Here is an 11,721-nt window from a genome sequence, read left to right as displayed (position 1 = left end):
CATAGACAGCAGCCCACCAGGCTCCTCTGTCCCTGGGATTCTCCAGGCAAGAACACTGGAGTGGGTTGCCATTTCCTTCTCCAAAGCAAGAAAGTGAAAGTGAAGTCGCTCAGTCGTATCCAACTCTTAGTGACCCCATGGACTGCAGCCTACCAGGCTCCTCCGTCCATGGGATTTTCCAGGCAAGAGTACCGGAGTGGGGTGCCATTGCCTTCTCCATGACAGTTCTAAGCCACCATCAAAACCAAAAAGTGATCAGTGGCCCAACTCCTGGAAATCTCCACCCCCTCCCAAAAATAGTTAGAATAATCCTCCCACTCATTAGCCTATGAAATTGCCCAGCCCATAAAAGCTAACCACACCACATTTTGGGGCCCCTGTTTTCACCCTCTGCAATGGCCCCACACTTTGTCTATGGAGTATGTTTCTCTCTGAATGAAGCCACTTCTTAACTATCACTTTGTCTCTCACTGAATTCTTTCTGTGATGAGACATCAAGAACCTGAGCTTCATTACTGTGGGATTTGGCTGGGTTCGAGTGCTGGTCATGTGAGTTCAAGTCCCAATCTAAGGTAAACGGTTTCAATTTTACCGGTGAGCAAACTGAGCCTCAGAAAGCCTAAGTGACACTCCTGAGATCACACAGATGCTTAGGAACAGAGCTGGGATCCAAATTCCAATCTATAGGCACCTTTGATGGGGACACCCAGTACCCCATAGTGTGTTTTGTTTCTGGCCCTTCTTGTGACCTTCAGTCCCCCTCCCCCAACTCAGCATGGGCAGGGGAGGCCCCTGCTCTTACTCAACAATGGCCTATTCTTCTCCCGGGCCACCCCTGGTCCTCCAGAACTCCAGAACTCAGAACACTGAGGCTACAGTTACTGCGGCCTCAGTGTGTCCAGGAAGGGACTCCATTTCTACCTCTGGATTTCTTTAGGACACTCAGCTGCTTTTGGGTCCTGCTCTGGTCACAAAGAGAAGTCAGGAACCTACTCTTCAGCCCACGACTGTCCTCCTCAAGGGCCAGAAGAGTTCATTGCCCGAGCCCTGGCTCAGCCCCAGTAGGCCTGAGAGAAACCAGGCTTCTTGCAGGTATGAACTTGAGTGAAAACAGCAATTCTGACTAAAGGGCCCTGCCTTGACAGCCTTCCTTCTGCCAAGGTGGTTATGAATTTAAGTGTGAATTTCAGCATAAATGGTTACACATTAAGATGACCAAGAGGGCTTAAAAAGAAAAGATACCCAGACTCACCCCACCCCAGATCAATGGAATTGAATCCAGTGCATTTGAGTTCAAGCATCAGTATTCGGCTGAGAACCACTGAAACAGACTTGTGGAGTTTGCATGAGAATTAAATTAGCATTTTTATTCATTCATTAATTCAAATTCCTTGAGCTCCAAATCTTGGCCGGACACCATTCCAGGAGGAGGGGAAACAGCCACAGCCGTGAACAAGGGCACTTACATTAAAAAGTTAGAAATATAAACAAGATGCAGCAGGAAGTAAAAATACAAAATTTGAAGCAAACTGTTGTGATGTGACCAAGAGCACTCAAAGTTGGGGTTTGGGGAGACAGAGTGGCCTGCGGAGACCCTTCTGAGTTGGTGGTGCTTGTATACCCGGACCCTTCAGAAAAGGCTGAATGAAGAGCAGGATGAGGGATTCCAGGCCAAGGCAAAGGCCGGGAAGCAGGATGTGTTTGAGGAGAGGAAAGGAAAGCAATGTGGCTGGTGCCCTGTGAATGGGGGTGGAGAATGGAGCGCTGGTGTCAGAGGGAAAAGGAGCTACAGAGGCCAGAGTTGGCCTGAGGGGCCTGAGAGGACAGATGTGCGGTGCGATTGTCCGGACAGCAAGCCGTGGACCTTTTTGTAAGACAGCAATGTGATCTACATTATGTTTAGAGAGAAAATTGATAACTGAGGGCAAGTAAAGAGAATAAGGAGAGTGATCAGACAGGAGGCCACCGCTCCAACTGGACGAGGGCTGACAGTACAGGGACGAGGGGCCTCTCTGGGAATGCGGGTGGAGACAACGCACACACCGCACTCAGCACACTGGCTGGTGGGTAGGAAGCCCCTCTGTGGCAGCTATTCTTGTTCTTAATAATAAAAATTTCTTATCATGGCACAGTTCTCCCGAGTAAGTGAGGTGAGACCACTGGCCCAGGCTTCCCTTCCCTCTGACAAGAGCCATCCAGATCTCTCAGAGAGAGCCTGCTACTGCTACTGCTGCTAAGTCGCTTCATTTGTGTCCGACTCTGTGCGACCCCATAGACGGCAGCCCACCAGGCTGCCCCATCCCTGGGATTCTCCAGGCAAGAACACTGGAGTGGGTTGCCATTTCCTTCTCCAATGCATGAAAGTGAAAAGTGAAAGTGAAGTCGCTCAGTCGTGTCTGACTCTTAGCGACCCCATGGACTTCAGCCCACCAGGCTCCTCTGTCCATGGGATTTTCCAGGCAAGAGTACTGGAGTGGGGTGCCATTGCCTTCTCCACAGAGAGAGCCTAGCAACCTCAAATCTTGAGATTTCTTTCCAAAGACCCATTGGTACTTTGGCAAATCCCTCCCACCCCTGCCAAACAAGAGATTTTGGGTGCCAAGGGGTTTGAAAGCGGTCACCAATGGTCAGTCACCCAGAAAGGCTCTGGGTGGCTCTCACTGTCTTATGCTTGCATAATAGATAAGGGGTTATTCTGGTGATTGTCTGTAAAATAAAAGTTAACTCTCTAGCACTTTAATGTCTCCATCTAGACAAAGAAATTTAGATGAGAGTTTCTCTTGCAAGTAAATTAATCAATGAACAAACAAGCAAACAGGTGCCAATGAAAGAATAGAGCTCACCACCTGGTTGTATAAGAATTAAGTCATTAGTCATTGCAGTCGCTGACCTTCAATACACCCTGAAAGGAGTTCAGGGCAAAGATGAAGAATGAAGTACTCTGTGCTCTGGGAAAACTGGCAGCATAGGTCTTCAAAATAGTTAGATATTTTTAGGAGAAATTTTTATGAACCCAGTTTCTTGCATTTTCTCATGTTTAGAAAAGCACTAAAACCAATAACTAGGACATTGGTTCCTTGTGATCAATAGCAACCTTCTACTGAGATGTGTGTTTGATTACATGTACCCCTTAACCAGAATTATATATACACTGACCTCCTCCCTTACATCTTCTGAGCAGTTTCTCAGAGCCATCTGAGAGGCTGTCTCCCCAGGCTATAGTCTTCAACAAGACACTCAGTTCAACTCACAGCTCTTACATTGTGTGTTTTTTCCCAAGTTGACAAAGGTGAATTAATACTGAAAACAAAAGCTCCATCTAATAGTCATCATCCTGTACCAGACTTCCCCAGGACTAACAAGTGGCATGTTATCTGTGGGTCTTGGGATTCTGGGGATTATTAAGCACCCTTCAGGCTGGGTGGTAGTAATGAGCCCTTTGGTTGAAATGTAGATTTGAATAATATCCATCACAGCTTTCCAGAAAACCAGGCTCTCCACTCTGCCTTCATCCTTATCTCAACTCTCCTTTATTGATTTTATTTGACCATGTAGTTCTCAACCTACAGGCTGCAGGACAGAATCACCTGGAAGGCTTAAGAGATCCAACAGTCAATGACAATACACAAATCTCAGTTGGATTCTGACTCAAACAAACCTAAAACTTATGAAATAATCAGAGTAGTTTATTGTCTAGGTATTTGATGATATGAGGGATTAGAGTGAATTTTGTTGTAGCTATGTTTTATTATCAGATTTTCATCTTTTAGAGATTCACAATGAAATACCTATGGATAAAATAATATGATGCATGGGACTGGCTTCAAAATAATCCAGGGTGGGGAGTTGACAGGAGTATAAAAGATATGATTGGGAGTGACAACTGAGGTTGAGTGATGAGTTACCTTGGGGGTATGTTGTACCATACCATTCTGTTTTTATGTTCAAAATTTTCTAAATAGAAAGTTAAAATAATCACCTGGAGAGCTTTTAAAACATACATATATCTGGACCCCACCTTGAGCAATTTTGAAATAATAAAGGGTCAGAGGAGCATCAATATCACCTTAAAAACTCCCTAGAGAATTTTAATGTGAATCCAGGTTCTTAGTTCATGTTAGTCGGTCAGGCATGTCCAACTTGTTGCGACCCTGTGGACTGTAGCCTGCCAGGTTCCTCCGTCCATGGGATTCTCCAGGCAAGAATACTGGAGTGGAGGTGCCATTTCCTCCTCCAAGGAATTTTCTCAACCCAGGGATAGAAACCGATCTCCTGCATTGTGCTAATCAAGCACAACTTCTTTATGAATCTTCACAACTATTCTGGGATGAAAGGCCACTCACCCATTCTGCAGAGGGAGGTGCTGTGCTCTGATAGTGGATTTGCAAATCTGAGAATCTGTGACCACTTCCCAAGTACAAAATCTGAGGTATGGACATGAGAGCAGTATGATATGGTGATTTAGACCAGAGGTTAGCAAACTTTTCCTGAAGAGAGCCAGATAATAAATATTTTTGGCTTTGCTGGCCACATAGGGTCTCTATTACAACTACTTAACTGAGTAGTTACGGTAATGGCTGCTGCTGCTAAGTCGCTTCTGTCGTGTCCGACTCTGTGTGGACCCCATAGACAGCAGCCCACCAGGCTCCCCCGTCCCTGGGATTCTCCAGGCAAGAACCCTGGAGTGGGTTGCCATTTCCTTCTCCAATGCATGAAAGTGAAAAGTGAAAGTGAAGCCGCTCAGTCATGTCCGACTCTTTGAGACCCTATGGACTGCAGCCTACCAGGCTCCTCTGTCCATGGGATTTTACAGGCAAGAGTACTGGAGTAGGGTGCCATTGCCTTCTCCGGTAGTAAAGGCAACTGTAGACAATAGTGATGGGATGGGTATAGCTGTGAATCCTCTAACACGGTATTTGCAAGAAAGGCAGAGGGCTGTAGATTGCGAGTCCTCGTTTAGACCCATATGCATTAGGCTTAGATATACCTGAGCTTAAGTCTTGCTCCTTCTTCTAGGGTGGGTCTCCACTTTTGTAAGTTGGGCTTATAATTGTACCTACCTCACAGACATGCTGTGAGGGTTAATGAGATGATGTGTGTAAAGCTCAAATGCTAGCTTAATACATGGTGATTGACTTATTACTGTGACCAGAGTGTGACTGGGGATGGGGACTGCAGTGGTGAGCAAAAAGAGAAGGGACAGAGGGTCAGAACCCTTTCTCAGGACCCTAGAAGCATCAAAGCTCTTGCCATTCCTCCCTGCCCTCCTGATAAGAAGGCACACTTTTATCTCCTTTGGGGAAGGTAGATGTTCCTTCTGTCAACGTGTTCTTCCTTACCTAGAGTTTATAGCAGAAACCTTTGAGTAGTCAAAAACCCTTTTATATTTTCCTGAAAAGCTTAATTCTTGCAATTAGAACCTTGACTTGCAAGCCCCTCCTGAGTTTTAAAGGCCTGTTTTGTAACCCCAAACCAAAAATTTGATTCTGTTCTGTTGCCAGCCTCAGTCCTCCCCTTCTGAGACACAGCATGATTAGATGGTGGATACCAGAGATGGTGCTTGGAGTCAGGGAGCCTCAGTTACTGTCTCAAGACACTGTTCACTGCACCAGTTTTACAGGGGGCATTAGAGAGACAGTACATCATTCTGGTTAAGGACATGGATTCTGTAGCTAGATATCCTTGTTTGAAATCCTGTCTCTGTCACATGTTAGTTGTATGGCCTTGGACAAATCATTTAACTTTTATGTGCCTCATTTTATACTCACTAAATATAGAATTGTCATAGGAGAGATGATGGCATGGAATGCATAGAGCAGCCATACATGACAAGTATATTTAGCTACAGGTATTTATAAAATTTAACACTTGATACATAATTTAACAAGTATGTTTAGCTATAGTAAAGTGAAGTCGCTCAGTCATGTCCAACACTTCACGACCCCATGGACTGTAGCCTACCAGGTTCCACCATCCATGGGGTTTTCCAGGCAAGAATACTGGAGTGGGTTGCCATTTCCTTCTCCAGGAGATCTTCCCGACCCAGGGATTGAGCCCGGGTCTCCCACATGGTAGGCATTGTAGGTAGATGCTTTAGGCATTTATAAAATTTAACACTTGTGACCAATTATCTAATCCCAATTATTTTGGTATTAGACCAAAAAATTACATCAGAAGATCTACTTTTAAAAAATCCTCAGTGTGCCAAACATATTTACCAGGTACATATCAAATATCCACTCATTCATTCATGTTTATTTGCCTATCATAAATACCAAATGCTAGGAATACAGCACTCAAAGAAATTGAGGTCCTTATAAATTTAATCTGGACCAGCTATTTGCCATGTTCAAAACACTTGAGTAGTCTGTACGCTGCATAGGAAAATGGCTCTGTGCTTAAGGACAACATGCAAAGATCTGTGACAGTGATCCTATGCTCTAGATTATTAGGGGAAACATTACTGGGAAGAGTGGCACTTAAGGAGAGACAACTGCTGACCCAAACCATCTGAACAGAAAAGAATTGTAAAAGAAAAGGAAAAGAAAAAAAAAATGAGGGGAAAAAAAAGAGGAAAGGAAATCATGTTATAGACCTAGTATGTACTGTTATCAAAAAGGTATCTGGATTATATTTTACATCATTGAGTAAGACAGTTGGACAATGAACAGTATTGCCTATCTAATTCCATTTATTATATACATTTAAATATATATTCATACTGGCATTTTCAACATTGGTAAAGATTCATTCCAAACTGAGTCATTTTCTCAGAGGTGGGGTTATGGGAGAAATTTTTGTTTTCTACTTAACATTTTTTTATTGTGTTTCTTGAAATTTTTACATGTGTGCATTATGGTGATTACTTTTGAAAGAAATATTTACATTTGAGAAAATTTGCTCAAAAATCAAATGGGTTACACTGCCAGCAGTAAGCTTCCCATCAAAAGAGGTATTCAAGCAGGAGTTGGGGGAGCATGAGCAGAGGCTGTGATAGGGATTGGATTAGTCATCTCTGAGACCCAGAGGCTCACCTTGGGATTCTGGACTGAGTTTCATATCTAAAAATATTCTTACCTATTGTCTGGGGAGCCAGTGGGCTTGAGTGTTGGTTTGTGATTTGGCTTTCTGTTGCTCCGAGTGGGACCCTGCTGCCCTGAGCTAATCCCATGCAGTTTCAATGGGCCCCAAGGTTAACCTCTCTGGCAAAGTTTGCCTCTCCTTTACCAGCTTGCTTTGCTGAGCTCTGGGCACTGCTAGGAAGCCAGTGGGGGCATGCTGAGGTAATATTCTCCACATCAGGACTGACCTTTTAGGAAAGGAGATGGGGAGGGAGTGATGACGTGGGTCCCCACCACCCGTGTTGGTAAGAGTTCTTGTTCTTTCTCCTGCCCTTGAAGGACAGCCATGGAGCTGCTCTGTATGTCTCTACTGCTGGTAGCCTCTTGTGTCGGCACTGTCCAGGGCTCACCAGAGATGAATGGCAAGAAGGAGAGCATCAACATGTCCCAGCCCTTGCATATCCTTGTGGAGGAAAACTTGATGGTGCTAACACCTGCTGGCCTGACTCAGATGCTGAACGAGACGCGCTTCCTGATGGTGCTCTTCCGTGAGTGTCCCCCACTCCTGGGCAATGGGTGATGGGTGGGCTGAGACCTGCCCCCTTTCTTCTGGTAGCCAGAGGAATTTTAAGTATTGTTAAACAGGTGGCGCTAGTGGAAAAGAACATGCCTGCCTATGTAGGAGATGTAAGAGACGTGGGTTCGATCCCTGGGTTGGGAAGATCCCCTGGATAAGGAAATGGCACCCCATTCCAGTATTCTTGCCTGAAAAATCCCATGGGCAGAGGAGCCTGGCAGGCTACAGTCCATGGGGTCTGCAAAGAGTCGGACACAACGGAAGCAACTTAGCATAAATACATGAGAACACATTTCAATAATAATTTAAAAAAAAAATAGCATCATCCTTAATTCCCAGATGAGAGTATTGAGGTCCAGGGAAACTGAGTCATTTGCAAGATACTATGTCGCCTCTGGTCTTGATTTGTATCTGGCTCCTCTGTTCCACTGAAGGCAAGAAGCCAGGATTTACCTTCAGGTGTCTTTACCATTCTGAACCTTAGTTTTCTCCTCTGTGAAATGGGTATAAACAGAAGTGCCATACTGGATTATTGTGAAGACAAAATAAGTTGTTAAGTTGCTAAATAATATTGTAAGTTGCTGGGACACAGTTATGGGCACTGTCTCAAGGAAGATTTTTAGATCATCAGGTTTTTCATCTGAATTTTGCATGCCCACTTTTATTCTTCAGATTTTGCATCAGCAGGCATTTTGATGGAGGAAACGGACTCCTTTTTCCTGAGACACTGACACAGACCCATGTCTATGCTTTGAGACCGGATGGAAGGGATGTTCATAACAACTTTCACATAGCGGGCACCTACTGCATGCTGGGAACTGTCCTTATAGCCCCACTAAATGTTCTCACACACTCCTCATAATCACCCAGTGTACTGCCACTATTTGTCTCCCTATTTGGGGACATTTCATAATTGAAATTCAATTTACATCTGCTCTTGAAAAACCAAAAGATCTGGAAGCCCTGGCTTACATTCCTATAATGTGACAATTTGGAGCTGACTGGAGTTGGCTGGAGCTAAGTGACAATTTGCCCCTTGTGATCAGGAAACAGCACACTAGTCAGTTTGCCACATCCCTAGTCAGCCAGCCCCACATAGTCACACCCCTGCCTCACCCCTCTAGCATTTGAGTCTGTGTCTTCTGCCTGAAATTCAGGCCTCCCAGCTCCTTCTTCAATTCTTGTCTCTTCTCATTTGATACATTCTCTCTGAGTTGCACCACTTCAGCAAGGTGGTCTTTGCATCAGCGGGCATTTTGTAACAGTGACATAGTATCAGTAGCTCAGTTACCATGGATCCCATTGCTTCCTCAGCTGACTTGTGCAGCCACTTCATAGCAACATACAACAACCTTAACCTTAACCTTGCCCTTAACCTTGGTAGTTCCCAGGAGTGAAAATCTAACTGGGTCATTTGGCCTCCTTCCAACTTTCACCCTTATGGCGGAAAGTGAAGAAGAACTAAAGAGCCTCTTGATGAAAGTGAAAGAGGAGAGTAAAAAAGTTGGCTTAAAGCTCAACATACAGAAAACTAAGATTATGGCGTCAGTTCCCATCACTTCATGGCAAATAGATGGGGAAACAGTGGAAACAGTGGCTGACTTTATTTTTGGGGCTCCAAAATCACTGCAGATGGTGATTGCAGCCATGAAATTAAAAGACACTTACTCCTTGGAAGGAAATTATGACCAACCTAGACAGCATATTTCTTTTCCATGGGGATGGTCTTGATCCCTGTCTCCTGTACAATGTCATGAACCTCAGTCCATAGTTCATCAGGCACTCCATCTATCAGATCTAGGCCCTTAAATCTATTTCTCACTTCCACTCTATAACCATAAGGGATTCGATTTAGGTCATACCTGAATGGTCTGGTGGTTTTCCCTACTTTCTTCAATTTAAGTCTGAATTTGGCAATAAGGAGCTCATAATCTGAGCCACAGTCAGCTCCTGGTCTTGTTTTTGCTGACTGTATAGAGCTTCTCCACCTTTGGCTGCAAAGAATATAATCAATCTGATTTTGGTGTTGACCATCTGGTGATGTCCATGTGTAGAGTCTTCTCTTATGTTGTTGGAAGAGGGTGTTTGCTATGACCAGTGCGTTCTCTTGGCAAAACTCTGTTAGTCTTTGCCCTGTTTCATTCCGTACTCCAAGGCCAAACTTGCCTGTTACTCCAGTTGTTTCTTGAGTTCCTACTTTTGCATTCCAGTCCCCTATAATGAAAAGGACATCTTTTTGGGGTGTTAGTTCTAAAAGATCTTGTAGGTCTTCATAGAACCGTTCAACTTCAGCTTCTTCAGCATTACTGGTTGGGGCATAGAATGGTTTACTGTGATATTGAGTGGTTTGCCTTGGAAATGAACAGAGATCATTTTGTCATTTTTGAGATTGCATCCAAGGACTGCATTTCGGACTCTTGTTGACCATGATGGCTACTCCATTTCTTCTAAGGGATTCCTGCCCACAGTAGTAGATATAATGGTCATCTGAGTTAAATTCACCCATTCCAGTCCATTTTAGTTTGCTGATTCCTAGAATGTCGATGTTCAACATATTAAAAATCAGAGACATTACTTTGTCAACAAAGGTCTGTCTAGTCAAGGCTATGGTTTTTCCAGTAGTCATGTATGGATGTGTGAGTTGGACTATAAAGAAATCTGAGTGCAGAAGAATTGATGCTTTTGAATTGTGGTATTGGAGAAGACTTTCGAGAGTCCCTTGGACTGCAAGGAGACCCAACCAGTCCATCCTAAAGGAAATCAGTCCTGGGTGTTCATTGGAAGGACTGATGTTGAAGCTGAAACTCCAGTATTTTGGCCACCTGATATGAAGGGCTGACTCATTTGAAAAGACCCTGATGTTGGGAAAGATTGAAGGCAGGAGGAGAAGGGGACGACAGAGGATGAGATGGTTGGATGGCATCACTGACTCAGTGGACATGAGTTTGGGTAAATTCTGGGAGATGGTGATGGACAGGGAGGCCTGGTGTGCTGCAGTTCATGGGGTCACAAAGAGTCGGACACGACTGATGAACTGAACTGAACTGAACTGAACATGAAGTGTGCCTATTGTGTAAAGTTCTATCAAAATAATTCCAAGCCTCTGACCTCCATCTAGTTCAGGCTCTTAATGGTTTGTTTCCTTCAAAGTGTCAGAATGCACACCTGATTTTGCTTCAAGCCCATGGAACAAAACCTAGGTGAGATCCAGTTTGGGTCATTTTCTTTATAGGAGCCTGTGAGCAGGGCATAATTTCTACCTTACTGAACTACTCCTCCAGCTGGTTCCCTACCTCCCTCATTCACATCAAGACTTGGGTCACTACTTGAACATTTGGTTCATGGTTTTTTTCTCAGGGAAGAATTGAGAACTCTACAGCTGCTGTGGCTTGTGAGTTAATGGTTTGCACAGGTCAGCCATCTAAGCCGTCTTCTCTTTTTTGCTGCAGCCTTAAGCCCTGAATCCTGGACCCTCAGTGGAAATATTGAAGGATTTAGAGCCACACACTTTGCATGACACAACACACACCACAACACTCATTTACACTTCCAAAATGACACGGCAGGTGGACAAACCTGGGTAACCTATCCAATCTGGGTGAGAATGTAAGACTCTGTCCACAACTACTCTGCTTTAATCAGGGCAGAAGGGCAAGTTCATGGTTCTTTGGGACGTTGATGTTTTATAACTTAGGGATTGACACTGAACCTGGGGCTATGAAGGGAGCTAATCGATTTTATATTCTTTAATTATACCTGATAACAACCAATTTGAATACTTGAAAGTCTTCCCACCAGCAGGTATTTCAATTCGGTGAACACTGGCACAGATGCTATCTAAAAGACACTCAAACTCATTTCATTTGAAAATTTGATTTCTTCAAATATGCAGCTTAAATAAAAATGAATTCTCAAAAGCTTGCAGACCCTTTAAAATGACCTTTGGAAAAACGAATCACTTAGGACGAGCATTATAAAACTACCCCCAACCCCACCGCCAGGAGTAAATGGCTCTTTACAAAAAGGTCTTTCCAATATTGTCCCAGGGAAATACTGTCCTGGTAACTATCAAATCCTTAGCTG

General features: G+C 44.1%; 1 protein-coding gene across 2 annotated transcripts in view; it reads left to right on the top strand.

Moving 5' to 3' along the window:
• Positions 1-841: 841 nt before the first annotated feature.
• PDILT (protein disulfide isomerase like, testis expressed) overlaps positions 842-11,721 on the top strand; it is a 51,192-nt gene continuing 40,312 nt past the window's right edge. For both annotated transcript variants that reach the window (XM_061401306.1, XM_061401305.1), the window contains exons 1-2: positions 842-1,092; positions 7,401-7,609. In XM_061401306.1, the coding sequence (XP_061257290.1) occupies positions 7,408-7,609 (202 nt within the window). In that variant the 5' untranslated portion in view covers positions 842-1,092; positions 7,401-7,407. The remainder of the gene's footprint in view (positions 1,093-7,400; positions 7,610-11,721) is intronic.

The sequence above is a fragment of the Bos javanicus genome, chromosome 25 (genome assembly GCF_032452875.1).
Source record: "Bos javanicus breed banteng chromosome 25, ARS-OSU_banteng_1.0, whole genome shotgun sequence".
NCBI classification, from domain to species: domain Eukaryota; kingdom Metazoa; phylum Chordata; class Mammalia; order Artiodactyla; family Bovidae; genus Bos; species Bos javanicus.
The sequence above is the reverse complement of the archived record's forward strand: the minus strand, read 5'-3'. Positions and strand labels throughout refer to the sequence as shown.